We start from the raw sequence: 24,195 nt of genomic DNA on the forward strand, positions 1-24,195 counted from the left end.
TCTGAAATAATATGGATTCTACTGTCGATTTTGTTAAGTTTATGGGACGAAAAACCTCAGTTTCCAGGGGAAAAAATCTGCTTGCCCGTGCCAGAGATCTACTAACTCGGGAACAGGTCGAAAAAAGTTTCTGTAGTCGGTGACTAGAATTGAATAACGCTGAGGAGTGCAAACGCCACTTCCACTGAGCTACATGGATTTTATAGTACATTAATATTATTAGCGTAGGTGGGCTAAAGGTTAGATGACATAAACCACACTTTTCAAGTCATCTCAAGCCCCCCAGTAAACAGGATAGTCGTCTCACCAGCCGAACCTAAAATTTGTGCAAAATGTAAAAATATATTATGTGCAATATTGATATTTTCAAAATAGAAATAAGAAAGTTCTCTGTTGAGTTAGTGAATTATATAAAAAATTAAGTCTTTCTTAATTAAGTCTGTATCTGGAGGGACCGCCAGTATATTTTTTGTAGGGACTCAGAGACTTTCCGCTACGCCAGTGATTGGGAACCCCATTATATATAACTTCATATGATGTTATACACGTCATAGGGGGTATATGTAACGTCACATGGTTGGTGTTATGAGAATTATGAAGACAAAAGAATTTTAAACAAAATGTGTAGAAAGTTCATACACAAGTAGAAGGTGAACGACTATATCATTAACTAACCCGATCGATACGTATTTCAGCAGAAAGTAACCCAAGAGCTGTTTTACAGGTGTTGCCAAACGAAACTGCGTTCACAGCTAATGCAGAATAGCCCACAAAGTACTGCACAGGTTGTAAACTTATAGTGAACAAGTAAAGAAATCCATCTGTTAGATACGTGAAAATTTCTGTTGAGTCATGATTTTCAGAGTCCAGAAAAAGTTTCATGACTCAACAGAAATTTTCACGTATCTAACAGATGGATTTCTTCTTACCGTTGTCACTTCATGAATAGCAAATGATTAAGCAGTGTATGTACGATCTCGTCGCGAATAGCTATTGCCTAACTAGCCTTTCTTCGATAGACTATTGACCCCAGACTGTCAGTGACCGCCATAATAAAAAAAAAAAAAAAAAAACAATAAAAAAGCATAGTGACAAGTTAATTCGATCTCTCTCTCTTATCTGACATGGCAATCAGCAATTGTCTTTTGTTACAGAAAAAGGGTATATTAGGTTTTTAATCCTTTCTCTCATCCTCGAGATACCCTATCAGTGAGTGGACAATTAATCTCGCTTCATTCACGTGAGAAAAGTTCTAGTACTGCGTATAGAAAAAATAGAAACTGCTAATTTTATTTTATTTTTTTAAAAAATTGTTTCATTAATCTCGTCCAATACAAATAGCTAATTAACACGTTTTTGCACCTAAGTCATAAAAAGATAGTTCTAATTCTGTTCCATACTTGACGATTGTTTTTTTTTTAAACACACTTTCGTTTCTATGGAGCCAGATTGTCCTACTTTCATTTCTAAATTTCGTTTTGTTTTCATATTTTACGTTTAAATAGGTTACCCTTATCTGCTGTGTATTACACTGCCTCTTTTTGATGGTCGCTCATTTTATGGGTAACCTATTTTCTTTTTATTTAAGCTAAAATCGACATTTTCTAAGTTAGTCATGCAGTTGCCATGACACTCTCTCGGCTTAGACTAACGTCAGACGAACTTTACGTGTTTATCAGTAACATACCAAGTTTAATAATCGTGGCTCAAACTGAAAATGAGTTGAAATTTGTTTTAACTTGCTATTCTTCTATCTAAGCAATTATTAAATGAGCAAAGAATCCTATGTAGATGACTTAATGAATACATTTTACGAAATTCATTCCATTATTTATTACTCATTTATTAATAGTTATTTATTAATTACTCATTCCGTTATTTTTTTTAAAGAAAAGCCATAGTAATAGAAGAATCAACGAACATTATGGAATTGCACCTTTCATTCTACTAACGTATTTACATATTTTATATTTCAGCATCTAAGATGTGCTTTGACTTTCATTTGCTATATAGATAACAGATGGCAGCACATTTGAAATATGGTCTCGTGCAAGCCTGTTTCGTGTACATTATTTTGAAAATAAACTTATTAACCTCGTTAATTGTCAAATTAATCATGATGCATATTTGTTAACACTTTTCAGTTACATATACAAACTGAAAGACATTATTCTATTTTTTTTTTCTTTTTAAGCGCGTTTCGCAAAATTCTTTAATGTCATTTCCTCCGATTTGTTCATTAGTAGGACTACATCTCTCTAGCACTAGAGATTTTAATTGAATTTAATATTTCAATTAAATTTATATTTTCAGATCTTTACTAAAATGTGTCGAATCGTCTCGGTGTTTATTTAAATCTGTTTGTTTAAACTGGCCATTTTTCATTGAAGAAGTACACAAAATAATTCTAAGCGATACGAAATTATACAACAATAAACTATCTATAATAAGTAGGCCAAAAGCTGCCCAAGTTCAAACAGTCATCTTTTTATAATAATTTCGGATTATAAAATACAAAGTGATTATAAAATGGTATTCTAAAATCTGAAAGACATTTTTGAATTAAAAGACGGATAAAAGGGAGAGGTGAGATTCCAATTTGGATAATATCGGATATGGATTATCAAAACATTCAAAAAAGAGTGTGCAATTTGGAGAACATTTATTCATTAATCATTGAAGAAACTGAAAATTGCGTTTCAGATAGGAAAGGCAGAAAGACTCGAACATCATTTAGCTTAGAATTGGAACTAAGATATCGCATTTATTTGTGAAGCGAATTTTATGCCTTTGCCTTTTCCGCTGATCTATTTTCTTTTCTTGCCTGTTCATGGTTGCTGATTAAGATAAGTTGATACCGGGGCGAACATGGAATATGCAGTAACGGGCTCTGTACTAAGCCGTACAAATACATGAATAATTTGTGTCAGCTACTCTATAAATCGTGGATTCAGCTGTGTCCACACATCACTACTCGACTTCCTGGAACTTCACCAGACACAACTGAGAGAGTAAAAATTACTCGCTAGCTGACTTGCTATGAAACATATTTAGTAGCCGCTCTCTAGAATAATTGTTTTGATGTGACTATGTAATGGTAAGTTTATGGTCTATAAACGAGATTAACAGTTCGTTCCGAAATCATTTCGTTCTTGTATGCTGAATGATGAGTATATTGATAGAGTTAACAGCATTTCAGGAGTGTGTGTACATACCACTGGGCAGTAGTTAAATATTTCCCAAGTTCAGATTTGGCAACGTGCGGAAGAAATTGAAGTCCACAAGTAACACAGAATACAAGATACGATCAGGCCGTCCCAGAATAGCAAACGACTGGTTTAGAGAAAGCTAGTTCTCATGTAGATCCCAAAGAATCCGAGTTTGGTGATCCAAGGTAGCTCATAAAATCCAGTAAGTGACATCACGACACAGAGAGCTACATGTAATGAATTGGAAGAGCTACAGATCACTAATTTTTGTTAACAGTAGTGAATACATATCATTAATTGGTTATGAGTCAAGGCACACAGTATGTGGACCGTGCAGTAATGGAAATCTGCCTGTGGAGCGACGAGTCGTGGTACAGAATCTTCAAGTTTTATGGACGAGTGTGTTGTACCAACAATAACTTGTAAAGATAGCAGTGCAATGATATGGGATTACTTTTCATGATAGAATACAAATTAGGTCCACTGATTTCTACATTCATGTTCTGGACTGTGTGTGTGTGTGTGTGTGTGTGTGTGTGTGTGTGTGTGTGTGTGTGTGTGTGTGTGTGTGTGTGTGTGTGTGTGTGTGTGTGTGTGTGTGTGTGTGTGTGTGTGTGTGTGAGAAAAGTCTTCAGTGATGCGTTGAACTAGTCATGAGTTACCACACTGTTCGTCTCTATCAAAGTTACTTTGTTTATCTAATTGTATCCTATGATGTTTGTAAGACAGCGTACGTGCATACCTGAAATGTTTATCACGAACGCATTGAACTACCAACACGTGAAGAGTGTTATTAATAGAACAACGAACTTCATTAAATAAAGTGTTTGAATTAAAGTCAGTTGAATTAATTGCTAACACTGGGACAAACTATAACAGTGCGAAATACTTTGGTGAAGTCTAGTGGCTATTTAAAGTAGGGTAGATAAAACGAGCGCTCATGATCATCTGGAAGAAATGCTCTCTCTCTCTCTCTCTCTCTCTCTCTCGCTCTCTGTCTCTCTGCCTAGACATTTAACGATTGCAGAATGCTTGGAATCCGATGATGATAACGAATGGAAGTGCGATTTGGCACTGTTAGTTGACATTACTTGGCATTACTTTTAAAACGTAAAACGTTTTAAAAAAAGTAAATACGGTTTCTTTTCTTCCTTATATAAGTTTCTAGACAAAGTTTTGGGTCTATACCAAGTACATCTGACTTCAACACTTTGGCCAAACACGATAATGATGAGTAATACGTTGCTAAGTGCCAACCTTAAAAGTGTTAATTTGCTTACCGTTAAGATGTGTAGGTCTAAATGAAAACTTACCGTATTTTTCGGACCATAAGACGCACCTTTTTACATAGAAAAATCGACTTAAAATTGGGGTGCGTCTTATGGTCCGAAAGTAATTAAAATACGAATCACTGCACCGAAGCTGTTAACGAAGTTTCATTACTGGCGCAATGTGTTAATAAAATTAGTTGTACGCCACTGAAGGTAGGTACCTAAGTTATCTCGCTGCATGTGGGTGAATCACCAATTTAGAGCGTCAATAGTCATTAGTGTGTAAACATATGCTCTTTTGTACGGTTCATTTGAATTATTTTTTATTTATAAGTCGTTAAAATTTTTAAAATGAGTGTGAAACAAAAAAAGACTTTCATTTATCACACTTATAAATTAAGTGTGATAAATTATGCAAAACAATATGGAAACAGAGCAGCAGAAAGACATTTTAGTCCACCACCAACAGAAAAAATGGTTCGGGAGTGGAGAAAACAAGAGGAACAATTAAAACTGCTATGTAAACACAAGATAACATTCCGTTTGCGTCTAGAAAAATGGCCAGAATTAGATGTACAAATGAAAAAAGAGGTAACAAATCATCGAAACATGGGAATATCTGTTTCTACGAAAATGATAATTTTTGAAGCGAAACGATGGGCAACTGCTAATGAAATTTTAGATTTTACCGGATCACCGTCTTGGTGCTTTAGATTTATCAAAAGACACGGGTTGTGCATGCGTACAAAAGCCACTCTAGCCCAAAAACCCGGTTGATTATGAAGCTAAAATTATAGAATTCCATAGATTTGTCATATCAGCGAGAAGGAAATTTAACTTTGAGCTTCATCAAATTGCGAACATGGATGAAGTGCCTCTAACTTTTGATGTTCCTTCAAATCGGACAGTAGATTCAAAAGGCACCAAATCAATAGTAATCAAAACAACAGGTCACGAAAAAACTCACTACACTGTAGTTTTAGCTTGTTGCGCGGATGGAACCCCCCCCCCCCCATGTTAATCTTCAAGAGAAAAACGTTACCGAGAGATGAAATCCCTCGTGGCATTATTATCCACGTTCAAGATAAAGGCTGGATGGTCGAAACAGGAATGAAATTATGGATACAAAAGATATGGGCAAAACGTCCAGGTGAGTTGTTTAGAAAGCCTGCGAGTGTGGGATCAATTTGGAGCGCATAAAACAGAATCAACCAAGATGCTTCTAAAATAAATGAATACAGAATTAGTTGTCATCCCTGGAGGCCTTACAACCCTTGGGTGGATCTATTAATAAACCATTCAAAAATGTTATGCGGGAAGAGTGGAACAAATGGATGGCAAAGCCAAATCACGATGTTACAGCAACAGGACGCATGAAACGGCCAACAATTTCAGAAGTATGTACCTAGGTGAAAAATTCATGGGAAGCTATGAACGAAGAGACGATTATAAAGTCATTTAAGAAATGCGGGATAAGGAATGCGATGGATGGTACCGAAGATGACTCAGTTTTTGAAAGGAGTGACAACAATAGTTCAGTTGTAAATTAATATATATATATATATATTCATATTTTTTTGATTGACTGAAACCGAGAAATTAGATAACAAGTTATTTTAATAGAGCACACAACATATGTTGTCAAAACGACTTCTTCAGGTATGGTAACACTTACCGCAAATTAAAAAACCCATTAAAAACATAATAACAGACTTCTAAACTAAAGTTAAGTTTGAATTGTCGCTATAGTCCGTTCTGTAGTTCTATGGTTGTGCAAATGCGAGCGTATGAGTTTACACGCGTACGCCAGTATCTAATGGCAGAACTATGCGAGTCAGGTAGACTATAACTGAGGTTGCTGTTGATGTGAGAAAGGTCTAGGACAATTTCTTTGGATTCCACTATGCGCCGTTCCACTTCATCGTGACAAATATAAACGCTTGATGTTGCGTTCCAATTTACTCCCCGTTGGCGGCCTTCATCGTTTGTGTTCACTGAAGATAAGACGTGACTTGAGAGTGCGCTTGCTCTGATTCTATTGTATGAAATGTATCTGTGATGTTCCTCTAGCCGTAGGAGGATTGACCTCTCAGTCTGGTCATAGTTTGGCCTCCCACAATCACATATTATTTTATATACACCGGGGAAACTGAGGTTATGAGCTTGTTTTGGGTGGTTTATCAAGTCATATCCTTTTCTCGGCTAATCCTAATGATGATAACCAAAGTCACAAAGTCTGCTCGGAAAAATCTACTAACATCTTCCGTTGCAGTGACGAAATAGAGAGAAAAATCGTGGAATCTAGAGAAATCATCTTCAAACCTGTTCATCTAAATAACAACTTGAGCTACAAACTCCCAGATAGTCATTCAGCTGTAATCATGGACAGGCGTTCACGTGATGCAGCAAACACGCACTCTCCCAACAATGCAACAAACGAAAGAACAGCTTCAAACACAACTACAACGTTTTCATGCTAATTATGTATAAAGACTGTCTGTGTTGTTCATAGTCTTTTAACCCTCAATGTTTAGTGTTTTTCTTTAATAATGTCACCTGAAGAAGGCTGTTACAGGCCGAAACTAGTAGTGTGTTTATATTAAAACCTTTTTACTTAAATCTCGGTTCTAGTCATTTAATTCTTCATAAAACCATGTATATTAACCGAATCAATGATCATTCTGTCATATATATATACAGTATATATATCAGTATTGGCGCACTCGCGACAGCGCGTAGTCTAAGTTTATTTGGAACTGAAGCTCACATTTTGTTTTTCAAACACGCTACTGTCTTTTGTACTTGTTCTGTTCATGCAATTTTAAGTCTCTAATTCTTTATATACTTCTTTGATTGTGATACCTGAAGATGTTGATCAATTCAACGAAACTAGTAAACTAGTAGTATATTTTCAAATAAATCATGTCATCTCTTTATCTCTCGGTATCAGTCATTAAAACTTTTATATATATATATATATATATATATATATATAAAAGTATATATATATATATACAGGGTGTTCGGGATAAATTTGACATATTTATAATTAATTATATTTTTCCGTAAGTTACATGTATTAACACACACTTCTCTTCATTTAAAAGTTTGGACCCTTCTTCATTCATATACAAGATGTCAGAAAGGATGGATAGCTGGAACCCACCTGAATCATGGAAGAGAATAACTTGTATCATGATGATTCGTGCCCGCCATCAAAATAAGGATATTACGACTGCTGCCCAATGCTCCCTGAATACAGTAAAAACAATCAGGCATGAACTAGAGACTTGCAATGGTGACTACGAGGATGTAGCAAGAAGAAAGATCCCTAGCAGACGATCTGATTGCGTTCGTACAGCAGAATTCCTCGCAAATCTGCAGGAACAGGTGTTGAAGAACCCTGGCATTGGAATTCGGGCTTTGTTCGTGGAGTTGCTAACTGTAGTCAAGCCCTGGATAACAAGGGTAGCCAATGGTAGGCCGTATGTATGGCAGCAGGATTTGGCCCCTTGCCACACCTCTGGGAAAAGTCAAAAATGGTTGTCTGAAAATTTCTACGACTTCACCAGTCCAAATGTTTGGCCTCCAAACTCCCCAGACCTTAACCCCATGGATTATTTTGTATGGGGCGCAGTTGAAAAAGACACCAATCGCACTTCCAGTAATACAAAAGCCCAGTTAATGGATAAAATTAAAACAGTTTTTGCGGCCCTTCCCAGGGAGACTGTAGCATCAGCTTGTTCGAGGTTCCGAAGCAGAATTGAAGCTGTGATCGATGCTAATGGTGGTTATTTTGAGTAAATCTTGTTGATAGTATTGTAATTAACTCTGCCTGTAATGTTTTTTTGTCAATTCATTAAATTTAATAGATACAAAGAAGATTTTCTTTTTCCTTACGAAACTGTCAAATTTATCCCGAACACCCTGTATATATATATATATATATATATATATATATATATATATATATATACATATATATATATATATATATATATATATATATATACGCCAAAATAAAAAATGATGGTACAACATGGCAAAATTTCATGCCGGCTGGGGTGGGCGTTGCCCGGTTAAACAAGGCCCCCGTCGTTTTCGCCAGGGCGAACAGCGAAAAGTCAGCTACTGGAACAAATCTGAAAACAAACCCCAACTCAACGTCACCAGAGATAAAGATCGGTACTATCAACGTAAGAAGCCTGAATGGCAAAGAAATGGAGCTAGCTGAGGAATTAGATAAGTACCAGATCGACATAATAGGAGTGACTGAAACAAAAAAGACCAAAACTGGTGAGACCTTTCTGAGCAATAAATACAAAATGTTATATTCAGGCAATGACAATCAAGGAAAAGAAGGAGTAGCCATAGTATTCAACACTAAATACGAGGCTGATCTTCTTGAATGGAAGTCAGTCTCGAGGCTAATCTTCTTGAATGGAAGTCAGCCCACATTACTCAAGTAGAGTAATGTGGGCGAATATGAGAATGGGGAACTGGACAATGAGACTTATTTGTGCCTATGGTCCCACAGAAGGTTCTACTAAGGTAGAAGCGGAGGAATTTTTTGAAGCATTAGAAAAAGCAACTGACACAATGAAAAATAAAAAGTTGGTCCTTGTTGGGGATCTAAATAGCAGAGTAGGAAATGATTGTGAGACACAAAAATATTTTGGGAAAATTTGGAGAAAAGAGCAAAGCTAATAATAATGGCAAATATCTGTTGGATTTCTGCTTAGGACATGGACTGGTTATTACTAACACCATGTTCCAACATAAAAATGTGCACAAATTCACATGGAGAGAAGGGGCAAGGAATAAGAAAAGTCTCATTGACTATGTTATTGTTGATGGTGATGTTTTCTCCCTGGTGCAGGACACCAGAGTGTACAGAGGATTTGAAATTGGAAGTGATCACTATCTAGTCTTGAGCAAGATAAAATTCAATTTCATATTGAAAAGAATAACATGCAAGAAAGTTTTAAAGCGAATAAAAGTTGAGCTGCTCTCAGATGTGAACTGGAGACTAAAATACACAAATATTATTGAAGAAAAAATGAAATAGTTTGAGAACAGGAACCAAACCTTGGAGATTCAGTGCCAAACTCTGAAGAAAACATTGATTGATTCTGCCAGAGAGGCATGTGGTGAGGTTGTCTGTAAGGATAAAAAAATCAGAACTCCCTGGTGGACACAGGAAGTTAAAGAGGCAGTGAAGGAAAAGAAAAAAAGCATATCAAAAGTTCCTGTCAGATAAGGCAGCTTGTGCTCTTAGAGAATACAGAGACAAATGCCAGAATGCTAAACATTGTGTAAAACTAGCTACACAAAAGTCATGGGAGGACTTTGGCAAGAATATAGAAAATAAATATCAAGAAGGTGGCAAAATATTCTGGAGGTTGTTGAAGAAGCTTACGAATGGAGGAAAGAGTGCTATAAAAGGAATTAGAGATGATAAAGGTGACATGAAAACGGGAGAAAAAGATATCCTTGAAGTATAGAGTAATTACTTTGAAAAACCTCTAAATGAAACAAGCAGTGATAACAGCATAGTGGTAAAAAACACTGACCAGGCATGCAGTCAGGAATACATGTCCATACTTGAAGTAGAAAAAGCCATCAAATGTTAGAAATGTGGAAAGGCAGCAGTAGTTGATGATATGCGACCAGAAATGCTGAAGTATGGTGGTGTGAGAGTCGTACAGTGGCTGCAGTGCATAGTTCAGAAGCCCTGGACAGAGGGACGAATTCCCGATGATTGGAGTAGAGCTCTTATTGTACCCATATATAAAAAGGGAAATAAAAACTGAATGTGAGAATTACAGAGGTATTTCCCTACTGAGTGTTCCTGGCAAGATCTATGCAAGTATACTTGAGAAACTGTTGAGAAGAATTGGGGAAGAAAAGCATGGTGAAGAACAAGCTGGATTCAGGCCAAATAGAGGCTGTCAGGATCAGATCTTCACTTTACGACAAATAGTCGAGAAAGCATGGGAATATAACAAAGATCTGTATTTCAGTTTTGTCGATTTGGAAAAGGCATATGACAAGGTGCCAAGAGAGAAGCTATTCAATACGCTGCAGTTATATGGTGTCAATGGGGCATTATATCAAGCAATACTTAGTCTTTATTTGAGTTGTAAGTCAGCAGTTAGAATTGAAGAAAGTACAGGAAGATGGTTTAATGTTAAATCTGGTGTGAGACAGGGATGTACATTATCTTCTCTGTTATTCATTATTTATATGGATCACATTATGAAGGAAAGTGGTATTAAACATGATATCAAAATTGGAGATTTAATGTCAGCTCTTTGCTTTATGTAGATGACGTTGTACTTCTAAATAAATCCGCTACAAGTCTGCAAGATTCTCTGACTAAATTGAATTGCTGTTGTAATAGATATGGTATGAAGGTCAGCAATAAAAAGACAAAGACAATGAAAATAGGCAGAATCATTGAAAATGTCAACTGTGTTGTGAATGGAGAACCTGTGGAACAAGTAAAACATTTCAGCTATTTAGGCACGATTTTTACTGAAGATGGTAAATTAAATATAGAAATAGACAACAGAATCAGCAAAGCTGGTATGGTGGGAAGTCAATTGAATAAATTCATATGGAATAAGAGAGAAATTAGTAGTAACACTAAATTAGCTGTATACAAGACGGTGTTCAAACCAGTTTTAACTTATGGATCTGAGAGCTGGGTCAGAAGTAAAACACTTGACCAAAGACTAGAGACCGCAGATATGAGAGTCCTGAGAAAGATTAGAGGCGTGAACAGATGGCATCAATGGCAATATCATATTAAAAATGAGGATATTAGGAAAGAACTTGACATTGTCAGCATCCAGGAATGCGTTAGCAGAGCTAATCTCAGGTGGTATGGTCACTTAAATAGAATGGGAGAGGAAAGATTAGCAAAACAAGTGTTCTCTGCCAGGTTGGCAGGAAAACGACCCAGAGGAAGACCAAGATATAGGTGGATTGATACGGTACAAAGTGCCTTATACGATAGAAATATAAGATCTGATAATGTTGGAGTCTTGACAAGTAACCTACTGATTTGGAGGAAAATTGTAGATAGGAGGTTAGTGATGATGTAATTTTTTTCATGTAGTACTATCATATCCTGTACACACCTGTACACCCCTTGAGGGTACATAGCAGGAATTTGATGATGATGATGATGATGATATATATATATATATATATAATATAAAGTCAATATATATGTAGCAATCCCTCGGTTATATATATTGACTTTATATAATATAAATTCAATATATATGAAGCAATCCCTCGATTATATATATATATATATATATATATATATACTAGAGGGGATCTGTCCCCCCTCCTGGCCCCTATGGCGCTCAACCCCACGTTCTGGGCTGGTAAGCTGGTTCTCCATTATTTTGAACGTGCAAAAAAATTTTGTCTCACGAAGGTAAACACATTGTTGGACGTTTCAAAACAATGAAGAAACAAAAAACGTAACATAAAAACTTTTCAAATTTCGGCTTATCAGTTTAACGGCTTAATTGGTTTATCGGCTTAATCCTGCTGAAAAACAAAAACAAAAACGAAGAGATAAAAAACGTGACATAAAAACGTTTCAAAGTTCGGCTTATCCCTTAACAGAACTAAGCTAAGGTCTGTTTAAACAAATGGTGTTTGGCTCATCCTTATAAGTATACTTCTTCTAGCGGAAGAAAATTCCATCTAGATGGTAGATGATCATCGCCAGAGAAACATTCTCGTTCAGCTTATTAGAAACATGAAGTGGCTATTAATTTCAGGTTTCTCGTTTCTTTGTTTTCACCTCTTTCTCTTCACACATTGGCAGTTCACTGTGATTAAGTATGGAGCCAGCATATTCTTCAGCAGTGCAGTGACACCGTAAGCCAGCCAGTAGATAGTACATCAGAACAGCTGGAGAATAATTGTACGCAATGTAAGAGGGACACTGTTGAGGACCCGCATGGATAGAAGTATGGGTACTCCTTGGTCTTCATGTCTTTTACCCACACACTACATGTCCTTGCTCTGTAAGTTTGATATAGGGTATATATCCGAATAGAAAAAAGTACGATTCTAGTCGCTAACTAGAAGAACTTTTTCTAGACCTTTTTATTTCAACCAGTTTCTCGGGTGTTTAATGACGTGACTCAAGCAAATCGATCGTAGAAATCACTAATATATAGTGTTAGAGATAATAAGATGGTTAAAGTTGTCTGCATTCCTCTCCTCTCCGGATGCCTATGAAATTATTGATAGCCTTGGACCAGCTACGAGTTATGGCTGAAGAGGGAGACTGGCTGCTCATTAGTCTTCAAAACAGTTAGGACTAAAACGGCTTCGCCTATTCCTTTTAAGAAATATGAGACGTTGGAGGATTTATGTTTCATTCTTTAAAGAAACAGAATGCTATTAAAACATTGAAATAGATACACTTTTGTATCTATTTCATCAACATTCATGGATTTCACACAAACGTTAATACCCGTGGACACTACTTATATATATATATCGAAACCTGATCTGAGGCTTCTCACAATCTGAACTGAGCATCGAAAAAAAAAAACCCACTGTCCACTAACTATCGAAACTACATTCTAGATGTATAGGTTGATTCCCTCTGGTTCGAAATTTTCTTTTCAGAAAGCATAGCTTGTTTTCATTGCTGTCGTGAGCCTCCATCGCTCGGTTGATTTCGGCAATGCCGTTTGGTTGGAAGACGAGTTCGAATCCGGTCTTCTAGGATGCAAATCTTTATCAGAGCTTTTCAGCTGACGGTGACTTGGCCGGTCTCATGCAGAGTTGACAGATTTTCTTTATCCCCCCCCCCCCCATCCTCTTCGCAACCAGGAAAACCGACCAGGAGAACACACGCAATTTACAGACAAAAATACATCACAACCACTAGTATTACATTATTTTCATAAGATGGCGTCGTAAGTTCCCCATGGATCTCATGGTCGTTTCATCATCCTACAATAACTAACCACCTAATTTGCTGTACGTATTTACCGTTCTTCGTTTATAAATAACCCAAATGATCTCTGATTATTTATTTCTGAAGATTAATTTTCTCCATTCTGAATATGTGACTTCTCTTCTCTAGGTTTAGGAATCAAGCAGGAACAGTATCTAAATAAACGCATACTATTTGTAATGTTCTAACATAGTCGTCCATCTATTAACCAGAATACCCGATAACTGAACATTTAGGAACTTATCTCAGCTCTCCTTTGAAACATATAGGTATTAGTTCTCCTCTTTGTAACTCATCCAAGGAAATGGTGACTGTCGAAATCTTGCACAGTAGAAAATCTGAGCAGGATGACGTCTATAATTTCTAATTTTCTGTCTTATGATCTGATTACTCTTGCCATTTTCTTCATCCAAACATCTACTCCGATCGAATAACAGAAACAATTGTAACTGGAATGAGAGCTTTCATTTTCCACTCCACACAAAATTCCGACTGCTATTCAAACCTGGGTTTAACATCAAGTCAAAACAGTCTGTGTGATAAAAATTCAACAATATCGCCTGTGGCTTAAGTCAAAAATTACACTTTCACACTCAGCCTGCCTATACCACAGCTCACAACATCTGTAAAAGAAATCGAATTCGAATCAGACTTTGAAAGGGCCAAATACAGAAAACTTTTCTCCTGCTCATACGGCAGTCGAGCCTTCTTATTCCCCTCTAAGTTTATTCGGCCAAATGTTTGCCTTTCTTTAGTTTTTCTTTGGATGATGGCACCACATCATCCGAAAAATAAGGCATCAGTACTTTTCTCTTACTCTTGTTCAAGGAAAAGTCATCTTCTACCGCTACCGAAAAGCCCACTCTCTGATCTTTCACTAGAAAGTTAGAATAATCCTCGTTAACTGGATATTAACGAGTTTCTTGATCTAGATTCTAGATAGTATCCCAAATGTGCTACAAATTTGTTTCGTATGCAAGCTGTCACACTAATCTGACTTCTATCCAATAGCATGAAACCAAGCCTATATCCAGCCATTCCCTAAAAAAAACATGAAAGTCAAGCTGTCGATCCATCGCCGTCATCATAATATCTCGTAGAAAACAATAAAGATCAGCAGCATCCATTTTTTTTCATCTTTTTTTCATCTATCTTCTCTCGCCAATTACTTAGTCAATAGTATAGATATGAATACAAATAGATCACTAATATGGACAGTACCTTATAGCTGATCCTACTCACCTTTGGACACAAGCCATAGAAAGCTTCGGATGAAATCATACGGTTGCTCTTGGCATTTCTGAGCATTTGATTAGGTCTGCCATAGAGGTCTTTGAACAAGCTACGATCTTGTGTTCTTCCTCATCTGCCTTTTAAATTGAGATCACCAGTTGACTTTCTGGTCGTTCGCCGCGTGTTGTGGTAGATGGTTTCTTCTCTCTTAGAATATCTTTATCAACACTGGGTTATCCCAGTCGAAGCTTTTCTCTGAATGCACCAAAACTCTCCCTATACATTAATGAACTTCTATCACTATTCTCCAATTCCTTTTGTAGTTTTTCTGATGATGATGTACTCCAGTCCTTTTCTCTGTTCGGCAAGTTTTACAGTGTACAAGTCATTTAATATCTTAAATAGTTATATCCTTGATAGTCTCGAGTGAGGTGAGGATAATCTATAGCAGTGTTTCCTAAACCTGCGTATTCCTTTTAGAATTTTAGTGACGCTAGCATATTCCTTCTCAAAAACATTTGGGAGAAGTTATAATAATATTTTATTCAAACAGAAATATTTATAAAGATATTTATTTTTTGAACATTTGCATTATAGTTATATGAATTCAATATATACATAGCAGGGGTAAAAAATTATGGAATTTAAATAAAAAATCAGTAATAAAAAAAAAACGTTTAATGAGGCGAATAAAATTGTTACTTTGGTGAAATCCGGCTCTATATTTTTTATTTTAGATGTAGATGGGCACAACTTCAAGAATGCAATTTTTAATACAAACTCAGTTAAACATGCAGAGATGTACGCACGGGTACTGAAATACTCGCCGAGGACCTCTAAGATTTAAGATATAAATGATTCGAAATTTCGCGGAGAGTGCGACTGCTTAGAGCGAACTTCATCATCATGCGTATCAAGGATTTAGGCCTAGCATGGCCTGTTCCGGCTTAAAAGTCATCGTTGAATAGAGATATATTTTATTTAAAAATTCCTTTAGATTTTTTAGTTATTGAAAAATTAATTATAGAATATACCTGACCTTTCTGCGGCAAAAATTGAAGCGGAAACAATTAAAACGAAGTGCCATATTTTATTTTAATTAACTCTTAGATTCATTAAAATATGTTAAAAACTATATAGTAATTATACTACTGAATTGTAGAATTCTGTGGTTGTATATTTCATACTTTTGTTTTTAATTTATTCGAAAAGTTTGTGTTGTATCCTATTTCTAGTGATTTGTGCATTTTCACAAGCACATGAAACGTAAAACGATTAGTAATAAACAACGTAAGAATTAAAAACATAAAAAAAATTTCATAACAATTTAATGTGATGGTTGTGTTTCAATACTGCTACACCAATATCAGGTGAAATCTGAAACTGCAATTCTTAGATTTCTGCTTTGAAATGAAACTTATATGAATAAGCATATATTTACTAATATTCGTTAAGCGCCCAAATACGCAGGAAGCAAAATTTGTGAACCAACACCAATGTGTGATTTTTTTCCCGTTAAAATATAAAAAAATAACAAAAAAGCAATAATAAATAACAAAAATTAAATATGTTTCTTTTAAGATAAAAAAATCTAGTTAGTCTTAAAAGATTTTAAATTTGTTTTCATTATTTCACGGTCCCCCTCAACAAAACCTACGGGCCCTAAGGGGGCCGCGGCCCACAGTTTGGGAAGCGCTGCCTTAGACAATCAAACACAAACAAAAACATCAGCGGTGTCTTGACAATGGCTTGACTGCATTAGCCATTTATCATCACCTAAAACCCGATTGGCCGGTATTTTATGGCTGGCCACACTGTCATTTGAACATCATTGGCGTTATATATGATTCCATAAAACTTTATTAGCCACTAAAAACGACTAGCATTCTTACTGATGATTTCCATACAACCAATAGTATCTTAATATCGATAAGCAAGTCTTAAATGAGAAATTTCTTGGATTAAATAGAAACTACTGTCATGGCCATTCATTTGAGATTCGCCTTCGAACTAACAAGGAAGCAGATAACATGTAATTTAAGAATAAAAATAACTTTTCATACTTACATTCAAGGCGTGTTCATCAATCTCTTTGAAGGCGCTTAAGTTAGGGATCATTTCTTGTTTCTTGCAAGGAGGCGGTCTAGCTGCGAACTCAGGTGCTTCATCTGTAATAGGATCATTATCTGTTTGGACGCCAATTTCGCAGTATTCTTTCTCCATAGACGAGCGCTTTTCCTTATATTTGTGACTGTGACGCAGGCTGTCCTCAACGTCTAATAATAGTTGGGCAATGCTCTCCTGAATGGCAGCTTTGGAGGTTCTTCCTCCTCCCGTAGCAGTGGACGGATGGTTTCCTAGTTCCTTGCCGATGTGAGCGAATGGGGAAGTGAGATCGCCAACGTACAAGACACCAGATTCACTGTCGGCATTGGCAGCGAGCGCTCGTGATACCGGATCCGTCTGGGATTCGAAATCCGACATTGAATTCATCTGGATAGTAGGGGACGGAGATAAGGATGAAGGTAAAGTGCGTTCAAAAAGGCGAGAAGAAATGGACGGGGACTTGCTTTCAATAGGTGAAGCGACATTGGTTTCTCGGGTTTCTTTGGCAGATGAAGTCCTATCCGTTTGAGTATGTTGATCTGATTTGCTCCGTATGACCTGCACTCCGATATCGATGGTATATTTTTCATCCGTTTGGACCATTACAGTCGCTTGTTCTTTAGATTCCGATCCATTTTCTTCGGTCTGGATCCAGACACTCTTGACGTTATCTTTCTCACTAGATGGCGCTGTAGTAAAAGTTTGAGTCTCCACATCCGACAATGCTTTGTCGTTGTCTCGTTCGGAATTCCATTCTGGTTCGATGTACAAGGCAGCATCTGTCTGGGTGACGTTGTCCACAAGCACTAGTCCGTCATCAGTCTGAACTCCGCTGTTCATTTTTGGTATAAATGGACGGGATTTTAGCAACATGGGTTTCAATGGCCCCCCTTTGGTTTGGGCCCAGGCAATTGGCACCACTACCGTCTTGCCCAGTGGCGTCACCACACGAGATCCACGGCTTGAACCACATCCCATTCCTGTAGCTACAATACATAATAAAAACAAAATTAATCTTATTTAAAATGAATCTAAATGTAAGTCCAAATTTTAAACGTGTGTTCCAGGGATTTCAACTAAATATAGCCCGAAACCCTGCTTTTTTTTTGTTTTATCTTTAGTTAAAATATATCTATCCAAACGGTTTTAATGTCATCCAATAAAATATTCAAAAACACTTTAACATACAAAGTTTCCGTAATATAAAGTTTGTCGGTTTGGTGATAATATACACATTCAACCTCGGTTATAACATGTTTCGATTATGATGATTTTATTAAACATTTCCCGAGCTCTTTTAACTCAACTATTACATTCTATTAATCTCATCTGTGTCGCTTGACTATCTTCTGCATACTTCAAAAGCATGCCATGATTATAACCATTCTTGATTAATGGACGATTCAGAACCGCATGAGTGTGTTCGTTGAGTTGAAATATCGCATGACACTTAATATCAGTCGCTCGATTTGTGTTTTTTCATTGCGTGGTGCTCTTTGTACAAAGATAGAGAGAATGTTAGGGTGGGAATAGGAGTGATAAATGACATCGACCTTTGTTACTGAATCTTCAAAATAAATAGTTATATTAGCACAGCAGTTTGATAAACAATTAATGATTATAACATCTTTGCGGATCTGATAACAAACCATTAGACACCAATCCATTTTTCAATGAAAATAACCTGCAAATATGACCTGTGTTTTTCCTCCTTATGAAGATTTGTTAATTTGCCTTCAGTTTTTTTTTTTTTTTTAAACTACATCATCTATGGGATGACGTTATAAGTTTCAGAACATAAACAGATTTATTTTCAAATATTTAAAAAAAAACGTACAAAAGTTACACGAAGTAATAAAAATGCGCAAAAAAGTAATACTATGTGGTTATTAATTGTAGAAACTACATCTGATTACACATAATAATATTGAGAAAGTCTATCAGTTTATTATTCATTGTTTTCGTTTTATTTTCAAGTGCCCTTTCACCATATCTTGAAATAAGCGACTTGAATTGTCACTTCAAGCGATTTTGTATAACCGACGTTTACTGTAAACAGTTCGATATTAATGAAACACGCTTGCATGTAGACCTTTTACTTTGTTTAGTATGGAATATGACGCCGCAAGTAACAACAAATGTTTGTACAGAAGATAACTTTGTGATTAGCTTCAAGACTTCATCGATGTAAACACCATTTTTTGTCCCTGCATACTCACTTCAATCACAATTTGAAATTCTCAAAAGAAATCAGTATTAAGCATTGACAAATGTAGGGACAATTCAAGAAAAATCTGATTTGTTTCTTATTTATCCCCTACTTATTAGTCATATTTATTTCAATAGGAATCGCATCGTAATACTGTTCGTATCATCTTCACAAAGTGTTCTACTCAACACCTCTCCCTGCCCCCCACTTGCTCAACTTCCTAAGTAGTCTCTTATTTTCACCATTCTCTTTGTTTTACCATTGAAAAATCTCACCGATGTCCATCCAGTATCTGTCAACTTATGTCTCAATCATATCGCTCCACCAAACTCTATGCAAATGACCCACCGCTATCTTCACAGCCAGTGTTCCACCATTTGAACATCACTTTTGTTATATGCTTTTGTACTCTTTCTAAAGTTTTAGGCATCCTCTTTGGAATGTCATGACCACTTCTATGCGCAGTAGTTTATATGTTGTCTAATCCGGGACTTATATCGAGAGATCACAGAATCCTTTTCCCTGCTGATTATTGTCTGTCTGACTATTGCAGCTATTTTGTGAGTTGTCTTTACTACCATTCAATGTATACCTTGGACTTCGTTTTCCTACCTACCATCGCTCAAAAAATCGCATGTCACCACTACCTTCAGTAGAATCCCACCATTTTGTACACAACCCAGTAGAATCTCACGTCAATCTTAATCCTATCTGAAACTGTTGTCCCATACATAACTCTTAAATATACGTTAGTAAATTGTCCACCCTGCTGACTTAATGTTTAATTCTATTCATGTATTCATAACTATATCCTATTCGTAATAAATCTTCTAATTCTAAATCCCCTTTAAATAAGTATTTATCTGGTTCTTTTCACCTGTGGTCACGCTAAACATGCTTTCTTTGGATTTTTCTCTCTTGGTTTCTTTACAGCGTTTGTTATCTTTCTGTTTTTTCTATTCCCCTATTATCATCTGTACAGTAAATAGTGATCACTACCACGTCCTGCCCCTCTTGTAACTGTAGCTTCTGTCATGTACTTAGCTTCATTGTTGATTATCACCTAGTCGATTATGGACTTCATTTTTTCTTGGTTCGATTCCAGTGTAACTACGCATGTTTTTAAGTATGAATTTAGTTTTAGCGAGGGTCAGGTTATTAGAGACACAAAAGCTTAGCAACAGGTTTCCATTATCCGTAAGCATGATGGGAAAATATTCATCTTCACTATTTTTGGCTGTTACATTTCAAAACATTTCTGATCTGTTCTCCTCTAACAAGATAATCTCTACTATGGATTAACCAAATCAAATTTATTCTGTGGGTTTTATTTGGTCAAAAGAAATAATCAATTTTGAAAACATTATGGGTTCGAATCGGTATAATTTGAAGGCAAGAATGCAAGGAAAGCAAACGTATATCATCTTGATAAAGCTTTTTTTTAACTATAGATGGATTGGTGTTAGACGAATAAGTTAAAAATCTTTATAAGGTCAAGAATCAAAACAGCAAAAAATTTCTGATTGCAGCAAATTATCGTATCCTATTCTGTTAAGAAAATAAAACCAGACACACACACACACTGGAATATCCAGTGTGTGTCTAGTAAAATACCTTGAAAGCATCGCTCAATCGTATTCGATTTATTATTATTCTGAAGTTGTAAATGGTAAAGTGTTTTCTTATGGATGCAAAAGCAATTACCTTCAGTTCATTTAATTTGTTTTCCACAACAACCAAAACTGTTTTTATTCTCTTTTTTTTTAAATAAATCTTACAAATATTAATTTCGTAAACAGCTAAACTAATACACATTGTAACTCAGAATTTATTAAGCACACGAACAGTGTGCTTAATAAATTTTAATTTTCGTTATTGTTTTATGATTTTATAAAAATAAATTCTATTTATTTTTATTCATTATTTCAATCTATTCATTATTTAGCGAACTATTCCACTTTTCACTTCATTACACAACCAAAATGAGAATAGTGCTTGGAGTGGTCAATTCCCAATCGATTATTTGTCTAGATACCTTGTCAAAAGAGGTCATTATGTTCATTTATGGATCTATATTAGGAGAGAAAAAAAAAATACTAGACGTCCCATTCATAATGAAGAATTAGAGTAATAGCACTGGGGAAAATCCCACCTATATAACTGTAGGCGTAAACTGCTTTTTAGCTATCATATCCCGTTTCCATGGTTACACAATTAATGATGTCTCTCTTATTCTCTGGGTTCAATACACCCTTGCGCATGGTCGAAAATAACCAATTCCATAAAAAAAAAACTACGCACAGTCATCTATATTGAGATTTTAAATAAATTATTTTTCGACAGAATTCCCAATTCAATCACATGCATTTTAGTAAGCAAAAATCCAAACTAAAAATATCCTCAATTATTTGAATTCACCTTCACCGTTTTTCCAATATATTTGTGACTTCCTCCCTAGTAAACGTGCGCCTGCGACGAAATCGAAATATATACCAAAGAAATCAAGATCAGGAGGTGACTGTTGACCTGTTGGCGATTTGCCAAGGTCTAGCGCAGTACTCCAAAACTCCTTTCACGCAATGGTTCGTGTGAAAGGTTCGGTGGGTATTTTACAGACAAGCGGAAGATGGGGTGGGGCAGCTAATAATGAATTCAGACATAGCCACAAAGATTTATCATTTTTCAAAAGTACATGGAACTTGTTGGCAAAAACGGAAAAGGAGAAATAGGTACGCCTAGTAACGCGGCATTTGTTACTCATTCTATTTTCTGCAATATGGGAAAAGCTTTACGGATGCTTCTGCCTTTCAATTCTCGATTTTCTCTCTATTCTGTAGCGAAATAGATATTTATGTTGACCAAATAATTGCCATACTTTCATAATTCATCGAAAGATTAATTTTCTTGAAAACTATTGTTTTAAAGTGTTCGGTAAGAATACGTAACGTCACCCAAGATATATGTAAGTGGTCATTGAGACGTTATAATTATTTTGTTGTTTTTTACATTATTCTGTAAGCCAACCTGCTACTTTATTGTGTAGTTAGTGATTTGTCTCTAGACAAAACAAAAAGTTCGTTCTATCTAATTTTTTTCACAACAACAACAACCAGATTGAAATTAAAAACTGACATATTTTAATTTAGATCTTAAGTATAAAATTTTCATTAAATTCATCTAGCCAGAGCGGAATCGCTAATATCATTTCGAAACTTCTTTACTAAATTTTTCTAGTAAACGATATCCTGTTGGAATCAAAACCGAACGACACGGGCTTCTTGTGCGTTTTACAAATTCCTACGTTGCACGTATTCCACTAAGTCAGAGAGTTATTGCAATATAAAATGTCGACATGTTTTCCCTTTGTAATCCAGAATATAGCTGAACTGAGAACCGGAACGGTTTGACCAATTTTTGCAAAAGGTCCGTACATACAGACCAGCTATATTCCATATAGCTGGTCTGTATGTACGGACGTCACCATACTAATAATACTATCACTACTACTACTAATAGTAATAATTATATACTGTCTAAAAAGGAACATCCCTCAAAAAAATTACCACACATACTTCAACAACAAGTTAATCCATTAAAAACTACAGTTCTTTTCGATAAATACACTTCATTTCATATGTCTTGTAATTCATTTTTCGATGAATTGTCCATTCGATGTGCAGTTTCGGCGAATTGTGATTTTTTGATGAATTGTTGGTTTTTGACGAATTGACTTTCGGTAAATTTTGTTTTCAATTAATTGCCGTTCGATAAATTACTTTTTCGAGAAACAGCCTTTCGATTAACTGTTATTTTCGAACTCTTTTTAGATTAATTGTTTATTATTATGATTATTACATAACATCTCCAGGGAGTCCAAGGGCTCATCGAGGGAGGGCACCTACTCTAGAGCTCTCCGTCTCCACCGCTCCACCAACCGCAACTACCTTCATCATCTACACCAACGCCATCTTCCGTTGACCACTACCACAAATATTTTCACAGACAATCACAAACATCCATGCCCACGGTGGGATTCGAGCCCACAGTCTTTTGGCTGGAGAGCGGATACGCTAACCACTCGGTCAATCAGGCCGGCCTTTTTGTTATTTTGTTATTTATATTTATATTGTGTTCTCTATAAATTACTTTTCGGTCAATTGTTTTTCGATGAACAATATATTCGTTGAAAAACAATTTATGATCAATTGTTTTTCAACGAATTGTTTTCGGTCAATTTTCTGGATACCATCTTCAGCAGCATTTATTTGTAAGTGTTCGTGCGAGTTTGCTTGCGTATGTGTATATAGTATGTATCGCTGTCACAAAAGTCAGATTTGTTGAGTTGTGGGGTTTAAAATCCAAGCCTATTCTAGTGATAAGTATAAAACAACGTTATCTGAGATAAAGATCATACTGCTGAATCAGATGAAAAAGTAAATACATATAACGGTCTATAAAAATTGTTCTAATTGATAATTAGAATCTAACCTATGTCTTTCTTTTGAAGAATCAAATGTGATACTACCAAACTACCTGATCACCAGTTGTTCATTATTAATTTTTAACGGGAAATTAAAATTTTGAAATTAAAAATTTTTAATAGGGTATAAAGGCCTCGCCTACTCACTATAAGGGAATAAAAGGTGTTAGCTGATTTATTCTTTTTATTTTTAAAAATTTTTAATTTTAATTTCAAACTTAAAATTAATAGTAACTCTATTCATTTTAAGATTAAAATTATTTAACATTAATTTACAAACGAAACTTAACAACGAAATGTTAATCAGCATCAGCTTTATTCATTTATCACAATAAACAGTTATATTCTGCATATGAATAATAGTTCAAACATTTTCCATTTATATTTGATATTATTTGAGAAAATCGTGCTTCATAGCATAACTTTCCACTATCTCTAGATTGTTTATTTCTTTATTTCTCTTAAACACATTCACACTGGATGAACTCATTACTTCAGCAAGTAAACTGTTCTATTCACGCTCTTATGAGAGAAAAATCTAGCTCTTATCCCATTTCTTAACTGCACACAAACTTAACTTCCATGGATACCCCATGTTCTTTCCCGACCTTCCATGTAATAAACAATTTTATGATCTAGTATCCTCTGATGCTCTCTCAAGAGTTTATAGACCTCTGTCATATCAT

At 35.6% G+C, this 24,195-nt stretch overlaps 1 protein-coding gene across 1 annotated transcript in view; it reads right to left on the reverse strand.

Annotated features, from left to right (window-relative positions):
* LOC150105918 (kyphoscoliosis peptidase-like) overlaps positions 1-24,195 on the reverse strand; it is a 70,606-nt gene that overhangs the window by 19,548 nt on the left and 26,863 nt on the right. Inside the window, exon 2 of the mRNA XM_090393681.1 lies at positions 16,782-17,806. Within this exon, the coding sequence (XP_090249807.1) occupies positions 16,782-17,798 (1,017 nt within the window). The 5' untranslated portion in view covers positions 17,799-17,806. The remainder of the gene's footprint in view (positions 1-16,781; positions 17,807-24,195) is intronic.

The sequence above is a fragment of the Typopeltis vanoorti genome, chromosome 6 (genome assembly GCF_054136105.1).
Source record: "Typopeltis vanoorti isolate ZY-2024b chromosome 6, IOZ_Tvanoo_1.0, whole genome shotgun sequence".
Lineage (NCBI taxonomy): Eukaryota > Metazoa > Arthropoda > Arachnida > Uropygi > Thelyphonidae > Typopeltis > Typopeltis vanoorti.